The sequence below is a fragment of the Crinia signifera genome, unplaced genomic scaffold (genome assembly GCF_055691185.1).
Source record: "Crinia signifera unplaced genomic scaffold, ASM5569118v1 HAP2_SCAFFOLD_81, whole genome shotgun sequence".
NCBI classification, from domain to species: domain Eukaryota; kingdom Metazoa; phylum Chordata; class Amphibia; order Anura; family Myobatrachidae; genus Crinia; species Crinia signifera.
The window spans coordinates 567,089-594,424 of NW_028142719.1; the positions used below are offsets into that span (position 1 = coordinate 567,089).

Consider the following 27,336-nt stretch of genomic DNA (forward strand, 5'->3'; position numbering starts at 1 on the left):
TGGGACCATGAAGCTGTCCTATTCCCCTTCACCATAAGGACCTAACAACATCTATGGGACCATGAAGCTGTCCTATTCCCCTTCACCATAAGGACTTAACAACATCTATGGGACCATGAAGATGTCCTATTCCCCTTCACCATAAGGACCTAACAACATCTATGGGACCATGAAGCTGTCCTATTCCCCTTCACCATAATGACCTAACAACATCTATGGGACCATGAAGCTGTCCTATTCCCCTTCACCATAAGGCCCTAACAACATCTATGGGACCACGAAGCTGTCGTACTCCCCTTCACCATAAGGCCCTAACAACATCTATGGGACCATGAAGCTGTCCTATTCCCCTTCACCATAAGGACCTAACAACATCTATGGGACCATGAAGCTGACGTACTCCCCTTCACCATAAGGCCCTAACAACATCTATGGGACCATGAAGCTGACGTACTCCCCTTCACCATAAGGCCCTAACAACATCTATGGGACCATGAAGCTGTCGTACTCCCCTTCACCATAAGGACCTAACAACATCTATGGGACCATGAAGCTGTCCTATTCCCCTTCACCATAAGGACCTGACAACATCTATGGTACCATGAAGCTGCCTTACTCCCCTTCACCATAAGGACCTAACAACATCTATGGGACCATGAAGCTGACGTACTCCCCTTCACCATAAGGCCCTAACAACATCTATGGGACCATGAAGCTGCCCTATTCCCCTTCACCATAAGGACCTAACAACATCTACGGGACCATGAAGCTGCCGTACTCCCCTTCACCATAAGGACCTAACAACATCTATGGGACCATGAAGCTGTCCTATTCCCCTTCACCATAAGGCCCTCACAACATCTATGGGACCATGAAGCTGTCCTATTCCCCTTCACCATAAGGCCCTCACAACATCTATGGAACCATGAAGCTGTCCTATTCCCCTTCACCATAAGGACCTAACAACATCTATGGGACCATGAAGCTGTCCTATTCCCCTTCACCATAAGGACCTAACAACATCTATGGGACCATGAAGCTGTCCTATTCCCCTTCACCATAAGGACCTAACAACATCTATGGGACCATGAAGCTCTCGTACTCCCCTTCACCATAAGGACCTAACAACATCTATGGGACCATGAAGCTGTCCTATTCCCCTTCACCATAAGGACCTAACAACATCTATGGGACCATGAAGCTGTCCTATTCCCCTTCACCATAAGGACCTAACAACATCTATGGGACCATGAAGATGTCCTATTCCCCTTCACCATAAGGACCTAACAACATCTATGGGACCATAAAGCTGTCGTATTCCCCTTCACCATAAGGACCTAACAACATCTATGGGACCATGAGGCTGTCCTATTCCCCTTCACCATAAGGACCTAACAACATCTATGGGACCATGAAGCTCTCGTACTCCCCTTCACCATAAGGACCTAACAACATCTATGGGACCATGAAGCTGTCCTATTCCCCTTCACCATAAGGACCTAACAACATCTATGGGACCATGAAGCTGTCCTATTCCCCTTCACCATAAGGACCTAACAACATCTATGGGACCATGAAGATGTCCTATTCCCCTTCACCATAAGGACCTAACAACATCTATGGGACCATGAAGATGTCCTATTCCCCTTCACCATAAGGACCTAACAACATCTATGGGACCATGAAGCTGTCCTATTCCCCTTCACCATAAGGACCTAACAACATCTATGGGACCATGAAGCTGTCCTATTCCCCTTCACCATAAGTACCTCACAACATCTATGGGACCATGAAGCTGTCGTACTCCCCTTCACCATAAGGCCCTAACAACATCTATGGGACCATGAAGCTGTCCTATTCCCCTTCACCATAAGGACCTAACAACATCTATGGGACCATGAAGCTGACGTACTCCCCTTCACCATAAGGCCCTAACAACATCTATGGGACCATGAAGCTGACGTACTCCCCTTCACCATAAGGCCCTAACAACATCTATGGGACCATGAAGCTGTCGTACTCCCCTTCACCATAAGGACCTAACAACATCTATGGGACCATGAAGCTGTCCTATTCCCCTTCACCATAAGGACCTGACAACATCTATGGGACCATGAAACTGCCTTACTCCCCTTCACCATAAGGACCTAACAACATCTATGGGACCATGAAGCTGACGTACTCCCCTTCACCATAAGGCCCTAACAACATCTATGGGACCATGAAGCTGCCCTATTCCCCTTCACCATAAGGACCTAACAACATCTACGGGACCATGAAGCTGCCGTACTCCCCTTCACCATAAGGACCTAACAACATCTACGGGACCATGAAGCTGTCCTATTCCCCTTCACCATAAGGCCCTCACAACATCTATGGGACCATGAAGCTGTCCTATTCCCCTTCACCATAAGGCCCTCACAACATCTATGGAACCATGAAGCTGTCCTATTCCCCTTCACCATAAGGACCTAACAACATCTATGGGACCATGAAGCTGTCCTATTCCCCTTCACCATAAGGACCTAACAACATCTATGGGACCATGAAGCTGTCCTATTCCCCTTCACCATAAGGACCTAACAACATCTATGGGACCATGAAGCTCTCGTACTCCCCTTCACCATAAGGACCTAACAACATCTATGGGACCATGAAGCTGTCCTATTCCCCTTCACCATAAGGACCTAACAACATCTATGGGACCATGAAGATGTCCTATTCCCCTTCACCATAAGGACCTAACAACATCTATGGGACCATAAAGCTGTCGTATTCCCCTTCACCATAAGGACCTAACAACATCTATGGGACCATGAGGCTGTCCTATTCCCCTTCACCATAAGGACCTAACAACATCTATGGGACCATGAAGCTCTCGTACTCCCCTTCACCATAAGGACCTAACAACATCTATGGGACCATGAAGCTGTCCTATTCCCCTTCACCATAAGGACCTAACAACATCTATGGGACCATGAAGCTGTCCTATTCCCCTTCACCATAAGGACCTAACAACATCTATGGGACCATGAAGCTGTCCTATTCCCCTTCACCATAAGGACCTAACAACATCTATGGGACCATGAGGCTGTCCTATTCCCCTTCACCATAAGGACCTAACAACATCTATGGGACCATGAAGCTGTCCTACTCCCCTTCACCATAAGGACCTAACAACATCTATGGGACCATGAGGCTGTCCTATTCCCCTTCACCATAAGGACCTTACAACATCTATGGGACCATGAAGCTGTCGTACTCCCCTTCACCATAAGGACCTAACAACATCTATGGGACCATGAAGCTGCCGTATTCCCCTTCACCATAAGGACCTAACAACATCTATGGGACCATGAAGCTGTCGTATTCCCCTTCACCATAAGGACCTAACAACATCTATGGGTCCATGAGGCTGTCCTATTCCCCTTCACCATAAGGACCTAACAACATCTATGGGACCATGAAGCTGTCGTACTCCCCTTCACCATAAGGACCTAACAACATCTATGGGACCATGAAGCTGCCGTATTCCCCTTCACCATAAGGACCTAACAACATCTATGGGTCCATGAGGCTGTCCTATTCCCCTTCACCATAAGGACCTAACAACATCTATGGGACCATGAGGCTGTCCTATTCCCCTTCACCATAAGGACCTAACAACATCTATGGGACCATGAAGCTGTCCTATTCCCCTTCACCATAAGGACCTAACAACATCTATGGGACCATGAAGCTGCCGTATTCCCCTTCACCATAAGGACCTAACAACATCTATGGGTCCATGAGGCTGTCCTATTCCCCTTCACCATAAGGACCTAACATTTACACTATATGGGACCATGAAGCTGGTGTATGGGGAATACGCCAGCTTCATGGTCCCATACAATGTATATGTATATATTCCTTATGGTGAAGGACCTGACAACGCCGGACCCGGCCACTAGGGGCAATGGGAAAGAGCCAGCTCGGTAATGATTTAGCTAATTCCCCGCCCAAGGTCCTTACTACGAAGGGAAAATAGACGCAACCACACAGGCAGTGTAACCTCCCCTCTCCGCACTAGCCCCGCCCCCGCAATGTCCCCGCCCCTTCACCGCGCTGGCTTCGCCATCAGTGCTGTCCACGCCCCTAGCTCTGGCCTCGCCTCCCCCGCACTGTCCACGCCCCCTGCCCTGTGACAGTCACCTGAGTCTCTCTGTATATGACAGTATGCTCGGGTCCTCCCTCCTCCTCCTCTCCCCGCACTAGCCCCGCCCCCCGCCCTGTGACAGTCACCTGAGTCCCGGCCCGGGCTCTGTACATGTCCATGACAGTACATATAGTATACAGGGTATATACCTGCTGGAGGATGCGGCCGCTGTTCGGGGCCTCCGTCCTCCTGCTGCTGCTCTCCCTGCCGCTCCCCGGCCCCTGTCTCCCGCTCTCCGGCCCGGGGGATCTGCGCTTCGGGTGGGGCAATGTGACCTGTGCGGCCTGCAAGACGCTGACCACCGCCCTGGACATCAGCCTGCAGGTACCGTATAGTGACAGAGAGAGAGAGAGTACTGCTGTGTACTGTGTACTCTGTGCTGTTTGGGGGCTGTACTGCTGTGAACTCTGTGCTGTACTGTGCTTTATGGGGGCTGTACTGGTGTGAACTCTGTGCTGTACTGCTGTGAACTCTGTGCTGTATGGGGGCTGTACTGCTGTGTACTCTGTGCTGTATGGGGGCTGTACTGCTGTGAACTCTGTGCTGTACTGTGCTTTATGGGGGCTGTACTGGTGTGAACTCTGTGCTGTACTGTGCTTTATGGGGGCTGTACTGCTGTGAACTCTGTGCTGTACTGTGCTTTATGGAAGCTGTACTGCTGTGAACTCTGTGCTGTTTGGGGGCTGTACTGTTGTGAACTCTGTGCTGTTTGGGGGCTGTACTGTTGTGAACTCTGTGCTGTATGGGGGCTGTACTGTTGTGAACTCTGTGCTGTATGGGGGCTGTACTGCTGTGAACTCTGTGCTGTTTGGGGGCTGTACTGTTGTGAACTCTGTGCTGTGTGGGGGCTGTACTGCTGTATACTCTGTGCTGTTTGGGGGCTGTACTGTTGTGAACTCTGTGCTGTGTGGGGGCTGTACTGTTGTGAACTCTGTGATGTGTGGGGGCTGTACTGCTGTGAACTCTGTGCTGTGTGGGGGCTGTACTGCTGTATACTCTGTGCTGTTTGGGGGCTGTACTGCTGTGAACTCTGTGCTGTACTGTGCTTTATGGGGGCTGTACTGGTGTGAACTCTGTGCTGTACTGCTGTGAACTCTGTGCTGTATGGGGGCTGTACTGCTGTGTACTCTGTGCTGTATGGGGGCTGTACTGCTGTGAACTCTGTGCTGTACTGTGCTTTATGGGGGATGTACTGGTGTGAACTCTGTGCTGTACTGTGCTTTATGGGGGCTGTACTGCTGTGAACTCTGTGCTGTACTGTGCTTTATGGAAGCTGTACTGCTGTGAACTCTGTGCTGTTTGGGGGCTGTACTGTTGTGAACTCTGTGCTGTTTGGGGGCTGTACTGTTGTGAACTCTGTGCTGTATGGGGGCTGTACTGCTGTGAACTCTGTGCTGTGTGGGGGCTGTACTGCTGTATACTCTGTGCTGTTTGGGGGCTGTACTGTTGTGAACTCTGTGCTGTGTGGGGGCTGTACTGTTGTGAACTCTGTGATGTGTGGGGGCTGTACTGCTGTGAACTCTGTGCTGTGTGGGGGCTGTACTGCTGTGAACTCTGTGCTGTTTGGGGGCTGTACTGTTGTGAACTCTGTGCTGTACTGTGCTTTATGGGGGCTGTACTGCTGTGTACTCTGTGCTGTATGGGGGCTGTACTGCTGTGAACTCTGTGCTGTATGGGGGCTGTACTCTCTGTGCTGTATGGGGGCTGTACTGCTGTGTAGTCTGCTTTATGCTGTATGGGGGCTGTACTGTACTGTATGGGCAAAACTGCTGTGTCCAGCACTCTGTGCTGTACTGCTGTGTTACTCTGTGCTATACTGTGCGCGCCCAGCAGGGGACATTTTACTACATAACCTGTATCCCTGTGTCCCCTGTATCTATTAGAAACCTATATGGGACCTCCTGAGAGAGAGAGAGAGAGAGTGTGTGTGTGCGTGCTATATAACATGAGATGTATGTGTGCTATATAACCTATATGGGACCTCCTGTATGTATGCTATATATAAACTGTGACCCACTGTATGTATGTGTGCTCTATAAGACACTATGTATGTGTGCTATCTAACCTATATGGGACCCCCTGTATGTATGCTATATATAAACTATATGTGACCCACAGTATGTGTGCTATATGGGACACTATGTATGTATGTATGTGTGCTATATAACCTATGAGACCCCCGGTATGTATATATGTGTGCTATATAACCTATATGGGACCCCCTGTATGAATGTGTGCTTTATAACCTATATGGGACCCTCTGTATGAATGTGCTATATAATCTATATGGGACCCCCTGTATGTATGTGTGCTATATAACCTATATGGGACCCCCTGTATGTATGTGTGCTATATAACCTATATGGGACCCCCTGTATGTATGTATGTATGTATGTATGTATGTATGTGTGCTATATAACCTGTATGGGACACCATGTATGTGTGATACATAGAGGGGGTCCCATATAGGTTATATATAACACATACATGGTGTCCCATACAGGTTATATAGCACACATACATACATACATACATACATACATACATGGGGTCCCATATAGGTTATATAGCACACATATATACATACCGGGGGTCTCATAGGTTATATAGCACACACACATACATACATACATACATACATACATACATACATACATACATACATACATACATAGAGGGGGTCCCATATAGGTTATATATGTATGTATGTGTGCTATATAACCTGTATGGGACCCCCTGTATGTGTGTGTGCATGCACGCTATATAACCTATACGGGATGTATGTATGCTATATAACCTATGTGGGACCCCCTGTATGTCTGTGTGTGTGTGCTATATAAACTATATGGGACCTCCTGTATGAATGTATGTATGTGTGCTATCTAACCTATATGGGACCCCCTGTATGTATGATATATATAAACTGTGACCCACTGTATGTATGTGTGCTATATGGGATACTATGTATGTATGTATGTATGCATGCTATATGGGACACTATGTATGTGTGCTATCTAACCTATATGGGACCATATGTATGTATGATTGTGTGCTCTATAACATATATGGAACACCCTGTATGTATGCTATATAAACTATATGTGACACCCCCGACCCCCTGTATGTTTGTGTGTGTGCTATATAACATATGAGATGTATGTGTGCTATATAAACTATATGGGACCCCCTGTATGTTTGTGTGTGTGCTATATAACATATGAGATGTATGTGTGCTATCTAACCTATATGGGACCCCCTGTATGAATGTATGTGTGCTATCTAACCTATATGGGACCCCCTGTATGTATGTGTGCTATCTAACCTATATGGGACCCTATCTATGTATGTGTGCTATCTAATCTATATGGGACCCCCTGTATGTATGTGTGCTATCTAACCTATATGGGACCCCCTGTATGTATGTGTGCTATCTAACCTATATGGGATCCCCCCGTATGTATATATGTATGTGTGCTATCTAATCTATATGGGACCCCTGTATAAATGTGTGCTATATGGACACTATGTATGTATGTATGTGTGCTATATGGGACACTATGTATGTGTGCTATCCAACCTATATGGGACCACCTGTATGTATGTATGTATGTGTGCTATATAACCAATATGGGACCCCCTGTATGTATGTATGTATGTATGTGTGCTATCTAACCTATACGGGACCCCCTGTATGTATGCTATATATAAACTGTGACCCACTGTATGTATGTGTGCTATATGGGACACTATGTATGTATGTATGTATGTATGTGTGCTATATAAGCTATATGGGACACTATGTATGTGTGCTATCTAACCTATATGGGACCCCCTGTATGTATGTGTGCTATCTAACCTATATGGGACCCCCCGTATGTATGTGTGCTATCTAATCTATATGGGACCCCCTGTATGTATGTATGTATGTATGTATGTGTGCTATCTAACCTATATGGGACCCCCCGTATGTATGTGTGCTATCTAACCTATATGGGACCCCCCGTATGTATGTGTGCTATCTAATCTATATGGGACCCCCTGTATGTATGTGTGCTATCTAATCTATATGGGACCCCCTGTATGTATGTGTGCTTGTATGTATGTGTGCTTTCTAACCTATATGGGACCCCCTGTATGTATGTGTGCTATCTAACCTATATGGGACCCCCTGTATGTATGTGTGTTATCTAACCTATATGGGACCCCCCGTATGTATGTGTGCTATCTAACCTATATGGGACCCCCGTATGTATGTGTGCTATCTAACCTATATGGGACCCCCTGTATGTATGTGTGTTATCTAACCTATATGGGACCCCCCGTATGTATGTGTGCTACATGGACACTATGTATGTATGTGTGCTATATGGGACACTATGTATGTGTGCTATCCAACCTTTATGGGACCACCTGTATGTATGTGTGCTATATAACCTATATGGGACCCCCTGTATGTATGTGTGCTATCTAACCTATACGGGACCCCCTGTATGTATGCTATATATAAACTGTGACCCACTGTATGTATGTGTGCTATATGGGACACTATGTATGTATGTATGTATGTATGTGTTCTATATAAGCTATATGGGACACTATGTATGTGTGCTATCTAACCTATATGGGACCCTATGTATGTATGTATGGTTGTGTGCTCTATAACATATATGGAACCCCCTGTATGTAAGCTACATAAACTATATGTGACACCCCCCCCCCCCCCTGTATGTATATGTGCTATATAACCTATATGGGAACCCCTGTATGTATGTATGTATGTATGTATGTGTGTGTGTGCGCTATATAACCTTGTATGTATGTCCTCTATATAACCCTGTATGACATACATGACACCCCCGTCTCCCCGCAGCTGGAGAGTAACATGGATCTGGTTGCGGCCGTTGCGGTGCAGGTGTGCGAGAGGCTGCACATGGAGGAACCGTACATCTGTCAGCAGGCCATTCACCTGTTTAAGCATGACGTCATCACGGCCTGGGTAATGTCGGTGCTGCGCCCGTCCGAGCTTTGTGGGTTACTTGTGGGCACGGACTGTGGACACTGGGATATCGGATTAGACTGGAATATCACCTTGCCCGCCAGGCCCAAGCCCCCAGTGCACCCACCTGTCCCACCGCAGCCAGGTTCTCCCGTCTCTCGTGTCCTCTTCCTGACCGACGTGCACTGGGACCACCACTATTCCCCCGGGGCCCCATCCAGCTGCAAGGAGCCCCTGTGCTGCAGGAACCAGTCCCTGGGTGGTCACGGGACCGCTGGGTACTGGGGGGAATACAGTTACTGTGACCTTCCTCTTCACACCATCCAATCCCTCCTCGCCCACGTGGCCGCCAATGGCCCCTATGACCAGGTGTACTGGACAGGAGACATCCCGGCCCATAACGTGTGGGAACAGACCCGATCAGAACAGCTGAACGCACTCCGAACCATTACCCGCCTGGTCAGGAAGTACCTGGGCCCAGTACCAGTATATCCAGCTGTAGGTAACCACGAGAGTGCACCCGTCAATAGCTTCCCCCCACCCTCTGTCCATGGTAACCTGTCCTCCAGCTGGCTGTACCAGGCTATGGCAGAGGAGTGGGCAGGGTGGCTGCCACCGTCCTCCCTGGAGACGCTCAGGTGAGTTGGTGCCAGTGTCCGATCTCTGTGTCTCACAGGTTGGGTGCCGCCCTCACCCTCTCTATCTCTGTCTCAGGGCTGCCGGCTTCTACACCCTGATGGTGGCGCCCGGCCTGCGCTTGGTGTCTCTGAACATGAATTTTTGTGCTGTTGAGAATTTCTGGCTGCTGATCAATTACACGGACCCCGCGGGGCAGCTGCTCTGGCTGATCGACGTTCTGCAGGGGGCAGAGGACAACGGGGAGAAGGTGAGAGCGATGTGTGCGTTACGTCTGGGATTGTGGGGTGCAATACTGTAACTGAGGCTGATATTACATTATTACAGAGTGACGAATACACAATGACACCTAGATTGTCGCTGTCGCTTCTCTTCTGTGCAGCCTGAAAGGGCCTAATTCATGTCTGTATGTCATTGCGTTCGCCGGTGCGATTCTGCCACCTGGGAATGAGCAGAGTCACCTGCTGGAGTCATCGCAGGCCCAGTCACCACACATGCCGCCTATGTGCACGTACAATCAGCCGACGCGTCGCACCTGCATTATCCCTGACCTTGTGAATTTACGTGCGCAGTCTGCATATAATCGCTGCAATGCCATCCCTAACATGCCACGTCCCGGATTTGCTCAATCAGTGACCCCACCCCGCTTCCCTGTACTTCAATCTATAATAAAAAAAAAAAGGAATATGAAAGTATTTGCTTTTATTAAAATAACATATATGCACGCCTATACGCACTCCTATACATACACCTATACGCACTCCTATACGCACTCCTATACATACACCTATACGCACTCCTATACATACACCTACACACATGCATACACCTTTATGATCACCTATACGCAGTCCTATAGATGCAGGTACATCTATACATACATACAAGTACAGACGTCAGCTGACCAGGAAATAGAATCTCCCCCAGTTACAGTTGTAGAACACTTCAGAGAGGATTAGAGCAGAGACGCGCCCACTGGGGACCATGCTGGTGACATGTCTTCTCCCAGTTACAGAGCTGAGACACAACCACTGGGGACCGTGCTGGTGACATGTCTTCTCCCAGTTACAGAGCAGAGACGCGCCCACTGGGGACCGTGCTGGTGACATGTCTTCTCCCAGTTACAGAGCAGAGATGCGCCCACTGGGGACCGTGCTGGTGACATGTCTTCTCCCAGTTACAGAGCAGAGATGCGCCCACTGGGGACCATGCTGGTGACATGTCTTCTCCCAGTTACAGAGCTGAGACACAACCACTGGGGACCGTGCTGGTGACATGTCTTCTCCCAGTTACAGAGCAGAGACACGCCCACTGGGGACCGTGCTGGTGACATGTCTTCTCCCAGTTACAGAGCAGAGACGCGACCACTGGGGACCGTGCTGGTGACATGTCTTCTCCCAGTTACAGAGACTCGCCCCCTAGGGACCGTGCTGGTGACATGTCTTGTCCCAGTTACAGAGCTGAGACGCGCCCACTGGGGACATGTCTTCTCCCAGTTACAGAGCAGAGATGCGACCACTGGGGACCGCGCTGGTGACATGTCTTGTCCCAGTTACAGAACAGACGCGACAACTGGGGACCGTGCTGGTGACATGTCTTCTCCAATTACAGAGACTCGCCCCCTAGGGACCGTGCTGGTGACATGTCTTCTCCCAGTTACAGAGCAGAGACGCGCCCACTGGGGACCGTGCTGGTGACATGTCTTCTCCCAGTTACAGAGACTCGCCCCCTAGGGACCGTGCTGGTGACATGTCTTGTCCCAGTTACAGAGCAGAGACACGACCACTGGGGACCGCGCTGGTGACATGTCTTCTCCCAGTTATAGAGCAGAGCAGTGACCACTGGGGAAAGTGCTGGTGACATGTCTTCTCCCAGTTACAGAGCAGAGACGCGACCACTGGGGACCGCGCTGGTGACATGTCTTCTCCCAGTTACAGAGCAGAGACGCGCCCACTGGGGACAGTGCTGGTGACATGTCTTCTCCCAGTTACAGAGCAAAGACTCGCCCACTGGGGACTGCGCTGGTGACATTTCTTCTCCCAGTTGCTGAGACGCGCCCCCTAGGGACCATGCTGGTGACGTCTTCTCCCAGTTACAGAGCAGAGATGCGCCCCCTAGGGACAGTGCTGGTGACATGTCTTGTCTAGTTACAGAGCAGAGACGCGACAACTGGGGACCGTGCTGGTGACATGTCTTCTCCCAGTTACAGAGCAGAGACGCGACCACTGGGGACCACGCTGGTGACATGTCTTCTCCCAGTTACAGAGCAGAGACTCGCCCCCTAGGGACCGTGCTGGTGACATGTCTTCTCCCAGTTACAGAGCAGAGATACGACCACTGGGGACCACGCTGGTGACGTGTTCTCCCAGTTACAGAGCAGAGACACGACCACTGGGGACCACGCTGGTGACGTGTTCTCCCAGTTACAGAGCAGAGACACGACCACTGGGGACCACGCTGGTGACGTGTTCTCCCAGTTACAGAGCAGAGACACGACCACTGGGGACCACGCTGGTGACGTGTTCTCCCAGTTACAGAGCAGAGACGCGCCCACTGGGACTGCGCTGGTGACCTGTCTTCTACCAGTTAAAGAGACTTGCCCCCTAGGGACTGTGCTGGTGACATGTCTTCTCCCAGTTACAGAGCAGAGACATGACCACTGGGGACCGTGCTGGTGACATGTCTTCTCCCAGTTACAGAGCAGAGACGTGCCCACTGGGGACCGTGCTGGTGACATGTCTACTCCCAGTTACAGAGCAGAGATGCGCCCACTGGGGACCGTGCTGGTGACATGTATTCTCCCAGTTACAGAGCAGAGACATGACCACTGGGGACCGTGCTGGTGACATGTCTTCTCCCAGTTACAGAGCAGAGACGTGCCCACTGGGGACCGTGCTGGTGACATGTCTACTCCCAGTTACAGAGCAGAGATGCGCCCACTGGGGACCGTGCTGGTGACATGTATTCTCCCAGTTACAGAGCAGAGACGTGCCCACTGGGGACCGTGCTGGTGACATGTCTTCTCCCAGTTACAGAGCAGAGACGTGCCCACTGGGGACCATGCTGGTGGCATGTCTTCTCCCAGTTACAGAGCAGAGACGTGCCCACTGGGGACCGTGCTGGTGGCATGTCTTCTGCTTGTTTGCAAAGAATGTACATTGTGGGAAATGAGGAGAGAGGCCCATAGTACCTCTGTATACCCCAGGATGTGTACAAATATCCTCTCCAATGTCTGATGTAGACTGATGACTTCTCAAGCTGTGAGCTGTCATTTCTTCCAAATATTCAGGCTGCTGTGGGGAATCTTTACACCAGTTACACAGAATCGCGAAGGCTGCTGTGGGGAATCCTTACACCAGTGTTACATAGACTCATGCGGGCTGCTGTGGGGAATCCTTACACCATTTACACGGAATCACGCAGGCTGCTGTGGGGAATCCTTACACCAGTGTTACATGGGCTCATGCGGGCTGCTGTGGGGAATCCTTACACCAGTTACACAGAATCACGAAGGCTGCTGTGGAGAAGCCTTACACCAGTGTTACATGGGCTCATGCGAGCTGCTGTGGGGAATCCTTACACCAGTTACACAGAATCACGAAGGCTGCTGTGGGGAAGCCTTACACCAGTGTTACATGGGCTCATGCGGGCTGCTGTGGGGAATCCTTACACCAGTTACACAGAATCACGAAAGCTGCTGTGGGGAATCCTTACACCAGTGTTACATGGACTCATGCAGGCTGCTGCTGTGGGGAATCCTTACACAAGTGTTACATGGACTCATACAGGCTGCTGCTGTGGGGAATCCTTACACCAGTGTTACATGGACTCATACAGGCTGCTGTGGGGAATCCTTACACCAGTTACACAGAATCATGCAGGTTTAAAAAAAAAAAAAAAAAAAAAAAAAAAAAAACAGAAAAACTTGTGTTGACCTTGTGTTTGTGGGGATCTTGAGTACAGACTGGGGACATGAAGCCGGGGCCAGTGAGGATCCTGAGTACAGACTGGGGACATGAAGCCGGGGCCAGTGAGGATCCTGAGTACAGACTGGGGACATGAAGCCGGGGCCAGTGAGGATCCTGAGTACAGACTGGGGACATGAAGCCGGGGCCAGTGAGGATCCTGAGTACAGACTGGGGACATGAAGCCGGGGCCAGTGAGGATCCGGAGTACAGACTGGGGACATGAAGCCGGGGCCAGTGACTATCCTGAGTGCAGACTGGGGACATGAAGCCGGGGCCAGTGACTATCCTGAGTACAGACTGGGGACATGAAGCCTGGGCCAGTGACTATCCTGAGTACAGACTGGGGACATGAAGCCGGGGCCAGTAACTATCCTGAGTACAGACTGGGGACATGAAGCCGGGGCCAGTGACTATCCTGAGTGCAGACTGGGGACATGAAGCCGGGGCCAGTGACTATCCTGAGTACAGACTGGGGACATGAAGCCGGGGCCAGTGACTATCCTGAGCATAGACTGGGTACATGAAGCTGGGGCCAGTGACTATCCTGAGTACAGACTGGGGACATGAAGCCGGGGCCAGTGAGGATCCTGAGTACAGACTGGGGACATGAAGCCGGGGCCAGTGACTATCCTGAGTACAGACTGGGGACATGAAGCTGGGGCCAGTGACTATCCTGAGTACAGACTGGGGACATGAAGCCGGGGCCAGTGATTATCCTGAGTGCAGACTGGGGACATGAAGCCGGGGCCAGTGACTATCCTGAGTGCAGACTGGGGACATGAAGCCGGGGCCAGTGACTATCCTGAGCATAGACTGGGGACATGAAGCCGGGGCCAGTGAGGATCCTGAGTACAGACTGGGGCATGAAGCCGGGGCCAGTGATTATCCTGAGTACAGACTGGGGACATGAAGCCGGGGCCAGTGATTATCCTGAGTACAGACTGGGGACATGAAGCCGGGGCCAGTGACTATCCTGAGTACAGACTGGGGACATGAAGCCGGGGCCAGTGACTATCCTGAGTACAGACTGGGGACATGAAGCCGGGGCCAGTGAGGATCCTGAGTACAGACTGGGGACATGAAGCCGGGGCCAGTGAGGATCCTGAGTACAGACTGGGGACATGAAGCCGGGGCCAATGACTATCCTGAGTACAGACTGGGGACATGAAGCCGGGGCCAATGACTATCCTGAGTACAGACTGGGGACATGAAGCCGGGGCCAGTGACTATCCTGAGTACAGACTGGGGACATGAAGCCGGGGCCAGTGACTATCCTGAGTACAGACGGGACATGAAGCCGGGGCCAGTGATTATCCTGAGTACAGACTGGGGACATGAAGCCGGGGCCAGTGACTATCCTGAGTACAGACTGGGGACATGAAGCCGGGGCCAGTGACTATCCTGAGCATAGACTGGGGACATGAAGCCGGGGCCAGTGACTATCCTGAGTACAGACTGGGGACATGAAGCCGGGGCCAGTGACTATCCTGAGCATAGACTGGGGACATGAAGCTGGGGCCAGTGACTATCCTGAGTACAGACTGGGGACATGAAGCTGGGGCCAGTGACTATCCTGAGTACAGACTGGGGACATGAAGCCGGGGCCAGTGACTATCCTGAGTACAGACTGGGGACATGAAGCCGGGGCCAGTGACTATCCTGAGCATAGACTGGGGACATGAAGGCGGGGCCAGTGATTATCCTAAGTACAGACTGGGGACACGAAGCCGGGGCCAGTGACTATCCTGAGTACAGACTGGGGACATGAAGCCGGGGCCAGTGACTATCCTGAGCATAGACTGGGGACATGAAGCTGGGGCCAGTGACTATCCTGAGTACAGACTGGGGACATGAAGCTGGGGCCAGTGACTATCCTGAGTACAGACTGGGGACATGAAGCTGGGGCCAGTGACTATCCTGAGTACAGACTGGGGACATGAAGCCGGGGCCAGTGAGGATCCTGAGTACAGACTGGGGACATGAAGCCGGGGCCAGTGAGGATCCTGAGCATAGACTGGGGACATGAAGCTGGGGCCAGTGAGGATCCTGAGTACAGACTGGGGACATGAAGCCGGGGCCAGTGACTATCCTGAGTACAGACTGGGGACATGAAACCGGGGCCAGTGATTATCCTGAGTACAGACTGGGGACATGAAGCCGGGGCCAGTGATTATCCTGAGTACAGACTGGGGACATGAAGCCGGGGCCAGTGACTATCCTGAGTACAGACTGGGGACATGAAGCCGGGGCCAGTGACTATCCTGAGTACAGAGTGGGGACATGAAGCCGGGGCCAGTGACTATCCTGAGTACAGAGTGGGGACATGAAGCCGGGGCCAGTGACTATCCTGAGCATAGACTGGGGACATGAAGCTCGGGCCAGTGACTATCCTGAGTACAGACTGGGGACATGAAGCCGGGGCCAGTGACTATCCTGAGTACAGACTGGGGACATGAAGCCGGGGCCAGTGACTATCCTGAGTACAGACTGGGGACATGAAGCTGGGGCCAGTGACTATCCTGAGTACAGACTGGGGACATGAAGCTGGGGCCAGTGACTATCCTGAGTACAGACTGGGGACATGAAGCCGGGGCCAGTGAGGATCCTGAGCATAGACTGGGGACATGAAGCCGGGGCCAGTGACTATCCTGAGTACAGACTGGGGACATGAAGCTGGGGCCAGTGATTATCCTGAGTGCAGACTGGGGACATGAAGCCGGGGCCAGTGAGGATCCTGAGTACAGACTGGGGACATGAAGCCGGGGCCAGTGAGGATCCTGAGTACAGACTGGGGACATGAAGCCGGGGCCAGTGACTATCCTGAGTACAGACTGGGGACATGAAGCCGGGGCCAGTGATTATCCTGAGTGCAGACTGGGGACATGAAGCCGGGCCAGTGAGGATCCTTTGGGACATGAACCCGGGGATGTCGTCCTCTCCCAGCCCCTGAGAACGCAGAGGGAACCCACCAGCCACATGTGCTGATCCTGTGTGTTGTATTTATTTAGTGGTCGCCAGAATGTAGCGGTATATAACAGAATGTAGCGGTATATAACAGAATGTAGCGGTATATAACGGAATGTAGCGGTGTGTAACGGAATGTAGCGGTGTGTAACGGAATGTAGCGGTGTATAACGGAATATAGCGGTGTATAACGGAATGTAGCGGTGTATAACGGAATGTAGCGGTGTATAACGGAATGTAGCGGTGTATAACGGAATATAGCGGTATATAACAGAATGTAGCGGTATATAACGGAATGTAGCGGTATATAACAGAATGTAGCGGTATATAACGGAATGTAGCGGTGTGTAACGGAATGTAGCGGTGTATAACGGAATATAGCGGTGTATAACGGAATGTAGCGGTGTATAACGGAATGTAGCGGTGTATAACGGAATGTAGCGGTGTATAACGGAATGTAGCGGTGTATAACGGAATGTAGCGGTATATAACGGAGTGTAGCGGTGTGTAACGGAATGTAGCGGTATATAACGGAATGTAGCGGTGTGTAACGGAATGTAGCGGTGTATAACGGAATGTAGCGGTGTATAACGGAATATAGCAGTATGGACACACAGAATCTGCAGACAGACATTGCGCCAGATAATGCAGTGCTTACATGTACTCACTTCTATCTCTGTTACCCAATCAGCAATAACACGCCGGTACAGCAAGGGTTAATCTACGGAACGCTGATGGGTTAATGAGGGCGCTGGTCACATGATACACACGAGACATTTCAGTTGGAGAATGGGCAGAGACTTTGTGTGATGCAAACACACGCATACACACACACACACACACACATACACACCCTGTCATATGTAAGTACTTCCTGCATCTTCTGCCTGTCAGTAACAGTACGGGAAGTATAGGACACAATATCATTACCCCGATCTAAGAAAGTTCCTGTTTCCTTATGTGTAACCACAGTACATCTGCTGCTTGTTTACAGGAAATCCCCATCTGGTGCTAAATAGATCCTATGGGCGAAATGTAATAGAGTGCGATATATATATGTATATATTTCATTATTAAAAAAAGCAATTTTTCTGAAAATCTCACATAATAGGAGCGATTTGCCGTAAAAATCGCACTTTTTGGTCTGTCGATTCGCATCCAGATGTTTTCCCATTATAAAGTATACAACTCACAAATGTAACCGGGTGCTATTGTCTTATAAACTTTACCAAAAATCGCAAACAAATAGACCAGGTTCAGCCTGGGGAGTTTGACAGAACAATGCACAGGTCAGTGAGATCCGGGCAGGGGCCAGTGAGATCCGGGCAGGGGCCAGTGAGATCCGGGCAGGGGCCAGTGAGATCCGGGCAGGGGCCAGTGAGATCCGGGCACAGGTCAGAGAACATTGTAATAAAAACATTGCATTTTACAGTAGAACTAAAAGTTCCAGCAGGCCTCCCCCCGCATGCTGGGACTTGGCGAATCACAAGTGCCAGCTTGTGGGGCATTAATGGGCCCCCTTCAACTTGTAGTTCACCTGTAAAAAGAATGTTAAAATAAAGACACACACCAAGAAAAGTACATCTTTATTACACTTATTTTACACCAATATACATTACCCTTCCTCGCTCCCACACGGGTCCTAACAACTCGCACATTTTCGTTACTAAAAATTGCACTAAATCACATGCGAATTACGAATTGATAAAAAAGTCACATCTCGCCCTATATCTCCTCCTCCCATAGGAAGCACTTTGCTTCCCTGACTCCTGCCCTAAATATAATCCCCCCCCCCCCCCTATGACCCCCTCACTCCTAGCCTGCGCTTATAGCGGAAGATTCGGGAATTCTGATCACGTCTATAAATCATTTCATATCTGATCTCAGAGATTTCCCGGAGCCTCACTGATTGCAGATTCATTGGCGGAGGTTCTTATTGTAACACATGAGATTGGTTGGTAGCGATTATTCTGCGGCATCGGACAGCTCCTACATTAGGACAATGGAATATCGCCTTACCGGACGGACCGTCATATGAGAATGGTGTCATTTCCTATCACACAATCCATGGGGGACAAACATTTACTAGCTAAAAGCTCTGTCACAGTGATGGAAACTTCTGAGGAAGAGAGGGATCCAGGTGTCACTATGTCAGGGGACATAAAGGCAGGTAGGCAATGTAACAAAGCAATGAAGAAGGCAAGTCAGATGCCCATTGTAGCCCTTGGCTACACATCGCACTGCCCGAGCGGCAGTGAGGTCAGCGGGGGGGGGGGGGGGGGGGCAGTGCGTAACCGCGCATGTGCAGACCTTCCGGCTCCAGGCATCGCAGGGACGAGCTCCTTTCGGGCTCCTGTCCCTGCACCTAGCAGGTAATAAATTTGGGTGAAATTATTATTGTGGTAATATTCCCAGATCGCATTGTAAATGTGATCAATGATAAATGGGGCTCTTAAAGATCTTAATATGTATACTGTAGAGCCGAGAAGGGAAAGGGGGACATGATAGAAACTCTCACATATATCAAGGGTTATACCAAGGTGCAAGTGGGAGACATTCTTCACAGGAAGAGGAGCAGCAGAACACGAGGACATGCACTGACACTAGGGGGAGGAAGGTACAGGTGGGAGACATTCTTCACAGGAAGAGGAGCAGCAGAACACGAGGACATGCACTGACACTAGAGGGAGGAAGGTACAGGTGGGAGACATTAGTCACAGGAAGAGGAGCAGCAGAACACGAGGACATGCACTGACACTAGAGGGAGGAAGGTACAGGAGGGAGACATTCTTCACAGGAAGAGGAGCAGCAGAACACGAGGACATGCACTGACACTAGGGGGAGGAAGGTACAGGTGGGAGACATTAGTCACAGGAAGAGGAGCAGCAGAACACGAGGACACGCACTGACACTAGAGGGAGGGAGGTACAGGTGGGAGACATTCTTCACAGGAAGAGGAGCAGCAGAACACGAGGACACGCACTGACACTAGAGGGAGGAAGGTACAGGTGGGAGACATTAGTCACAGGAAGAGGAGCAGCAGAACACGAGGACATGCACTGACACTAGGGGGAGGAAGGTACAGGTGGGAGACATTACTCACAGGAAGAGGAGCAGCAGAACACGAGGACAGGCACTGACACTAGAGGGAGGAAGGTACACGTGGGAGACATTGTCACAGGAAGAGGAGCAACAGAACACGAGGACATGCACTGACACTAGAGGGAGGAAGATACAGGTAGGAGACATTAGTCACAGGAAGAGGAGTAGCAGAACACGAGGACATGCACTGACACTAGGGGGAGGAAGGTACAGGTGGGAGACATTCTTCACAGGAAGAGGAGCAGCAGAACACGAGGACATGCACTGACACTAGGGGGAGGAAGGTACAGGTGGGAGACATTCTTCACAGGAAGAGGAGCAACAGAACACGAGGACATGCACTGACACTAGAGGGAGGAAGATACAGGTAGGAGACATTAGTCACAGGAAGAGGAGTAGCAGAACACGAGGACATGCACTGACACTAGGGGGAGGAAGGTACAGGTGGGAGACATTCTTCACAGGAAGAGGAGCAACAGAACACGAGGACATGCACTGACACTAGGGGGAGGAAGGTACAGGTGGGAGACATTCTTCACAGGAAGAGGAGTAGCAGAACACGAGGACACGCACTGACACTAGGGGGAGGAAGGTACAGGTGGGAGACATTCTTCACAGGAAGAGGAGCAACAGAACACGAGGACATGCACTGACACTAGAGGGAGGAAGATACAGGTAGGAGACAATAGTCACAGGAAGAGGAGTAGCAGGACACGCACTGACACTAGGGGGAGGAAGGTACAGGTGGGAGACATTAGTCACAAGAAGAGGAGCAGCAGAACACGGGGACATGCACTGACACTAGAGGGAGGAAGGTACAGGTGGGAGACATTCGTCACAGGAAGAGGAGCAGCAGAACACGAGGACAGGCACTGACACTAGAGGGAGGAAGGTACAAGTGGGAGACATTCGTCACAGGAAGAGGAGCAGCAGAACACGAGGACATGCACTGACACTAGGGGGAGGAAGGTACAGGTGGGAGACATTAGTCACAGGAAGAGGAGCAGCAGAACACGAGGACATGCACTGACACTAGAGGGAGGAAGGTACAGGTGGGAGACATTAGTCACAGGAAGAGGAGCAGCAGAACACGAGGACACGCACTGACACTAGGGGGAGGAAGGTACAGGTGGGAGACATTAGTCACAGGAAGAGGAGCAGCAGAACACTAGGACATGCACTGACACTGGGGGGAGGAAGGTACAGGTGGGAGACATTCTTCACAGGAAGAGGAGCAGCAGAACACGAGGACATGCACTGACACTGGGGGGAGGAAGGTACAGGTGGGAGACATTCTTCACAGGAAGAGGAGCAGCAGAACACGAGGACATGCACTGACACTAGGGGGAGGAAGGTACAGGTGGGAGACATTCTTCACAGGAAGAGGAGCAGCAGAACACGAGGACATGCACTGACACTAGAGGGAGGAAGATACAGGTGGGAGACGTTAGTCACAGGAAGAGGAGCAGCAGAACACGAGGACATGCACTGACACTAGAGGGAGGAAGGTACAGGTGGGAGACATTCTTCACAGGAAGAGGAGCAGCAGAACACGAGGACATGCACTGACACTAGGGGGAGGAAGGTACAGGTGGGAGACATTAGTCACAGGAAGAGGAGCAACAGAACACGAGGACATGCACTGACATTAGAGGGAGGAAGGTACAGGTGGGAGACATTCTTCACAGGAAGAGGAGCAGCAGAACACGAGGACATGCACTGACACTAGAGGGAGGAAGGTACAGGTGGGAGACATTAGTCACAGGAAGAGGAGCAGCAGAACACGAGGACACGCACTGACACTAGGGGGAGGAAGGTACAGGTGGGAGACATTCTTCACAGGAAGAGGAGCAGCAGAACACGAGGACAGGCACTGACACTAGAGGGAGGAAGGTACAGGTAGGAGACATTAGTCACAGGAAGAGGAGCAACAGAACACGAGGACATGCACTGACACTAGAGGGAGGAAGGTACAGGTGGGAGACATTCTTCACAGGAAGAGGAGCAGCAGAACACGAGGACATGCACTGACACTAGAGGGAGGAAGGTACAGGTGGGAGACATTAGTCACAGGAAGAGGAGCAGCAGAACACAAGGACATGCACTGACACTGGGGGGACTTCCTACAGGGGAAATGTGAGGAAGAATTACTTCACAGAAAGAGAAGTAGATAAGTGGAATAGCCTCCCATCAGAGGTGGTAGAGGCAAATACAGTAGTACAATGTAAACATGCTTGGGATAGGCATATTGATATCCTTACAAAGAAATAAGGATCAAATATGGTTTGAGGTAACATGTTTAAAAAAGGGGCAGAATAGGGGCCTTATTTTGGTTCATTCTTTCTGACAAAATCCTTCTTAGATGGGCAAAACCATGTGCACTGCAGGTGGGGCAGGTGTTACTTGTGCAGAGAGAATTAGATTTGGGTGGGGTTTTACTTCAAAGTGAGATCTATATTGCAGTGTAAAAATAAAGCAGTCAGTATTTTCCCTGCACAGAAACAAAATTACTCACCCAAATCTAATTCTCTCTGCACATTTTACATCTGCCCCCCTGCAGTGCACATGGTTTTGTCCATCTAAGAAGGATTTTGTCAGAAAGAATGAACCAAAATAAGGCCCTAGATGGGCCAAGTGGTTCTTATCTGCCGTCACATTCTATGTTCTGACACGGGTAATGGGGTGCAGAAACTACCGGACTCTAAATGTCCCAGCACCACCACGTCCACTGGTTAGCGCCACGTCATGTCGGTACTGGTGGACATTGGACCTAGTCCCAGGCCACGGAGCCAGATATAGAAATGGCATTGATTTATAATCGTGTACATTGTAACCACATTTACACCTTCTAAATACATTGGTACACAGTGTTATTGTACCAATGTGAGTGTCAGCTCTGTGGGGCAGTGTGACTGGATTCTGTTCTTTCTGCAGGTCCACATTATCGGCCACATCCCTCCGGGACGCTGTTTGAAGAGCTGGAGCTGGAATTATTACCGGATTATTAATAGGTGAATCTATATCACTCCAATCATTTCTATGCAAATGTCCACTTATAATGTATCCCGCCACCCGCTCCGCTTCTGTCCTGTATCCCGCCACCCGCTCCGCTTCTGTCCTGTATCCCGCCGCCCGCTCCGCTCCTGTCCTGTATCCCGCCACCCGCTCCGCTTCTGTCCTGTATCCCGCCACCCGCTCCGCTTCTGTCCTGTATCCCGCCACCCGCTCCGCTCCTGTCCTGTATCCCGCCACCCGCTCCTGTCCTGTATCCCGCCACCCGCTTCTGTCCTGTATCCCGCCACCCGCTCCGCTTCTGTCCTGTATCCCGCCACCCGCTCCGCTTCTGTCCTGTATCCCGCCACCCGCTCCGCTTCTGTCCTGTATCCCGCCACCCGCTCTGCTTCTGTCCTGTATCCCGCCACCCGCTCTGCTTCTGTCCTGTATCCCGCCACCCGCTCTGCTTCTGTCCTGTATCCCGCCACCCGCTCTGCTTCTGTCCTGTATCCCGCCACCCGCTCCGCTCCTGTCCTGTATCCCGCCACCCGCTCCGCTCCTGTCCTGTATCCTGCCACCCGCTCCTGTCCTGTATCCCGCCACCCGCTTCTGTCCTGTATCCCGCCACCCGCTCCGCTTCTATCCTGTATCCCGCCACCCGCTCCGCTTCTGTCCTGTATCCCGCCACCCGCTCCTGTCCTGTATCCCGCCACCCGCTCCGCTCCTGTCCTGTATCCCGCCACTCGCTCCGCTCCTGTCCTGTATCCCGCCACCCGCTCCTGTCCTGTATCCCGCCACCCGCTCCTGTATCCCGCCACCCGCTCCGCTTCTGTCCTGTATCCCGCGCTCCGCTCCTGTCCTGTATCCCGCCACCCGCTCCGCTCCTGTCCTTTATCCCGCCACCCGCTCCGCTCCTGTCCTGTATCCCGCCACCCGCTCCGCTCCTGTCCTGTATCCCGCCACCCGCTCCGCTTCTGTCCTGTATCCCGCCACCCGCTCCGCTTCTGTCCTGTATCCCGCCACCCGCTCCGCTTCTGTCCTGTATCCCGCCACCCGCTCCTGTCCTGTATCCCGCCACCCGCTCCGCTTCTGTATCCCGCCACCCGCTCCTGTCCTGTATCCCGCCACCCGCTCCTGTCCTGTATCCCGCCACCCGCTCCGCTCCTGTCCTGTATCCCGCCACCCGCTCCGCTCCTGTCCTGTATCCCGCCACCCGCTCCGCTCCTGTCCTGTATCCTGCCACCCGCTCCGCTCCTGTCCTGTATCCCGCCACCCGCTCCGCTCCTGTCCTGTATCCCGCCCTCCGCTCCTGTCCTGTATCCCGCCACCCGCTCCGCTTCTGTCCTGTATCCCGCCGCCTGCTCCGCTCCTGTCCTGTATCCCGCCGCCTGCTCCGCTCCTGTCCTGTATCCCGCCACCATCTCCGCTCCTGTCCTGTATCCCGCCACCATCTCCGCTCCTGTCCTGCATCCCGCCACCATCTCCGCTCCTGTCCTGCATCCCGCCACCATCTCCGCTCCTGTCCTGCATCCCGCCACCATCTCCGCTCCTGTCCTGCATCCCGCCACCATCTCCGCTCCTGTCCTGCATCCCGCCACCATCTCCGCTCCTGTCCAGTATCCCGCCACCATCTCCGCTCCTGTCCTGCATCCCTCCACCCTCCTCGCTCCCTGTCCTGCATCCCTCCACCCTCCTCGCTCCTGTCCTGTATCCCGCCACCATCTCCGCTCCTGTCCTGTATCCCGCCACCATCTCTGCTCCTGTCCTGTATTTCTCCTGTCCTGTATCCTGACGCCCTCCGTCGTTCCTGTCTTGTTTCCCACCACCTCTGTAATATGACTTCTCCGCCCCCAGGTATGAGGGCACCATCGCTGGACAGTTCTTTGGACACACGCACCTGGATGAGTTTGAGATATTCTATGATGAGGAGACTCTGACCCGCCCTGTGTCCGTGGCTTATATTGCTCCCAGCGTCACCACCTACTTCAACCTGAACCCAGGTAACCCCCATACCATAATCACTATTGGCACCTGGTGCCCCGCGGGGTGGGAGGTGGGGTATATTGATCACATGAGGTGTTTGTTTATCTGGATGCTTTATGTACCAATCAGCAGTGCAGGGAAGTACATCGAAAGCTCTTATTAAATACTGATATAAGCCCAGGGGAGAAGCAGTAGTTGCCATGGTTTATTGTCTGGCTGGGACCTGTGAGCAGATATAGCCGTATGGTACACCTAGAACCCATCAGCTAGACCCATGGGTTTTTGTCAGGCTGGGACCCCTGAGCAGATATAGCCGTATGGTACACCTAGAACCCATCAGCTAGACCCATGGGTTATTGTCTGGCTGGGACCCCTGAGCAGATATAGCCGTATGGTACACCTAGAACCCATCAGCTAGACCCATGGGTTATTGTCTGGCTGGGACCCCTGAGCAGATATAGCCGTATGGTACACCTAGAACCCATCAGCTAGACCCATGGGTTATTGTCTGGCTGGGACCTGTGAGCAGATATAGCCGTATGGTACACCTAGAACCCATCAGCTAGACCCATGGGTTATTGTCTGGCTGGGACCCCTGAGCAGATATAGCCATATGGTACGCCTAGAACCCATCAGCTAGACCCATGGGTTATTGTCTGGCTGGGACCCGTGAGCAGATATAGCCGTATGGTACGCCTAGAACCCATCAGCTAGACTCATGGGTTATTGTCTGGCTGGGACCTGTGAGCAGATATAGCCGTATGGTACACCTAGAACCCATCAGCTAGACCCATGGGTTATTGTCTGGCTGGGACCTGTGAGCAGATATAGCCGTATGGTACACCTAGAACCCATAAGCTAGACCCATGGGTTATTGTCTGGCTGGGACCCCTGAGCAGATATATCCGTATGGTACACCTAGAACCCATCAGCTAGACCAATGGGTTATTGTCTGGCTGGGACCCCTGAGCAGATATAGCCGTATGGTACACCTAGAACCCATCAGCTAGACCCATGGGTTATTGTCTGGCTGGGACCCCTGAGCAGATATAGCCGTATGGTACACCTAGAACCCATCAGCTAGACCCATGGGTTATTGTCTGGCTGGGACCTGTGAGCAGATATAGCCGTATGGTACACCTAGAACCCATCAGCTAGACCCATGGGTTATTGTCTGGCTGGGACCCCTGAGCAGATATATCCGTATGGTACACCTAGAACCCATCAGCTAGACCCATGGGTTATTGTCTGGCTGGGACCCCTGAGCAGATATAGTCGTATGGTATGCCTAGAACCCATCAGCAAGACCCATGGGTTACTACATGCTGCAACGCCTCCTGGCAGCCATATTGCGTGAGACTCTTCTAGCATCAGGAGTATAGCCATTTCTGTTGCAGTGCGTGACGTAACTCCTCTCTCATCTCTTCTTCAGGTTTCCGGGTGTACCAGATAGATGGGCAGTACCCTGGCAGCTCGCACGTGGTACTGGACCACGAGACCTACTTTCTGAATCTGACTGAAGCTAACAGGAATGGAGGCGAGGAGCCTCGCTGGAAGCTCTTGTACAGCGCGTTAAACACGTACGGGATGGAATCTGCTTATCCATCAGACTGGGATCATCTACTGCAGAGGTTCCTGCAGGATGACAGCCTCTTCCAAACCTTCTGGTTCCTGCACCACAAGGGCCACGTGGACGAGGTCTGCCAGGAATCCTGTAAGAAGACTCTAGTATGTGATTTGCGGTCAGCGAGGTCCAGAGATCTTCAGTTGTGCAAGGATCTAAAACTTGATGAGAAACCCGCCTGGGAGCGTAAACCTCGCTGCTGAGCCGTCATGATCTCACTGGAGATGGTCTATACTCCAGTCCCACAGGTAGATTCACAGGTAGTATCTACAGGCTCTGGAACCTGTCCCTGGTGATTACATTGTAATATAACTGAGCGTCACGGAGGAAGAGATCAGATAGTACATTGTTACCTCAGGAATCCTCTGGGAATATCAGGGAGACTGAGACATTCACTTCTGCTGTGACATTTTCAGGAAGCTATCCGCTGATAAGATGGTTCCTCAATATCGCCACGTCTCTGTACACGTTGTGCAGACCACAGCAGGTATACGCTGATAAGATGGTTCCTCTATATCGCCACATCTCCGGACACGTGCAGAGCACAGCAGGTATACGGAGATAAGATGCTTCCTCTATATCGCCACATCTCAGGACACGTTGTGTAGACCACAGCAGGTATACGGAGATAAGATGCTTCCTCTATATCACCACGTCTCCAGACATGGGCAGACCACAGCAGGTATAAGCTGGTAAGATGCTTCCTCTATATCGCCACGTCTCCAGACACATTGGCCAGACCACAGCAGGCATACGCTGATAAGATGGTTCCTTGATATCGCCACATCTCCGGACACGTGCAGAGCACAGCAGGTATACGGAGATAAGATGCTTCCTCTATATCACCACGTCTCCGGACATGTTGTTCAGACCA

At 51.5% G+C, this 27,336-nt stretch overlaps 1 protein-coding gene across 1 annotated transcript; it reads left to right on the forward strand.

Moving 5' to 3' along the window:
* The first annotated feature begins 4,018 nt into the window (after window positions 1-4,018).
* Window positions 4,019-26,670, forward strand: SMPD1 (sphingomyelin phosphodiesterase 1). Its single transcript, XM_083168408.1, has 6 exons — window positions 4,019-4,519; window positions 9,066-9,829; window positions 9,906-10,077; window positions 22,796-22,872; window positions 24,710-24,855; window positions 26,271-26,670. Exons 1-6 carry the CDS (start codon window positions 4,307-4,309, stop codon window positions 26,663-26,665), a joined length of 1,767 nt encoding a protein of 588 aa, XP_083024534.1. The 5' UTR covers window positions 4,019-4,306; the 3' UTR covers window positions 26,666-26,670.
* The last annotated feature ends 666 nt before the right edge of the window (window positions 26,671-27,336 follow it).

What these genes read in the sequence shown, in the direction of transcription:
- SMPD1 (XM_083168408.1), top strand. Translation starts at nt 4,307, where the DNA reads ATGTCCATGACAGTACATATAGTATACAGGGTATATACCTGCTGGAGG. An exon ending in TATTACCGGATTATTAATAG is followed by an intron (nt 22,873 to 24,709) that starts GTGAATCTATAT and finishes CTCCGCCCCCAG; the next exon opens with GTATGAGGGCACCATCGCTG. An exon ending in CTACTTCAACCTGAACCCAG is followed by an intron (nt 24,856 to 26,270) that starts GTAACCCCCATA and finishes TCTCTTCTTCAG; the next exon opens with GTTTCCGGGTGTACCAGATA.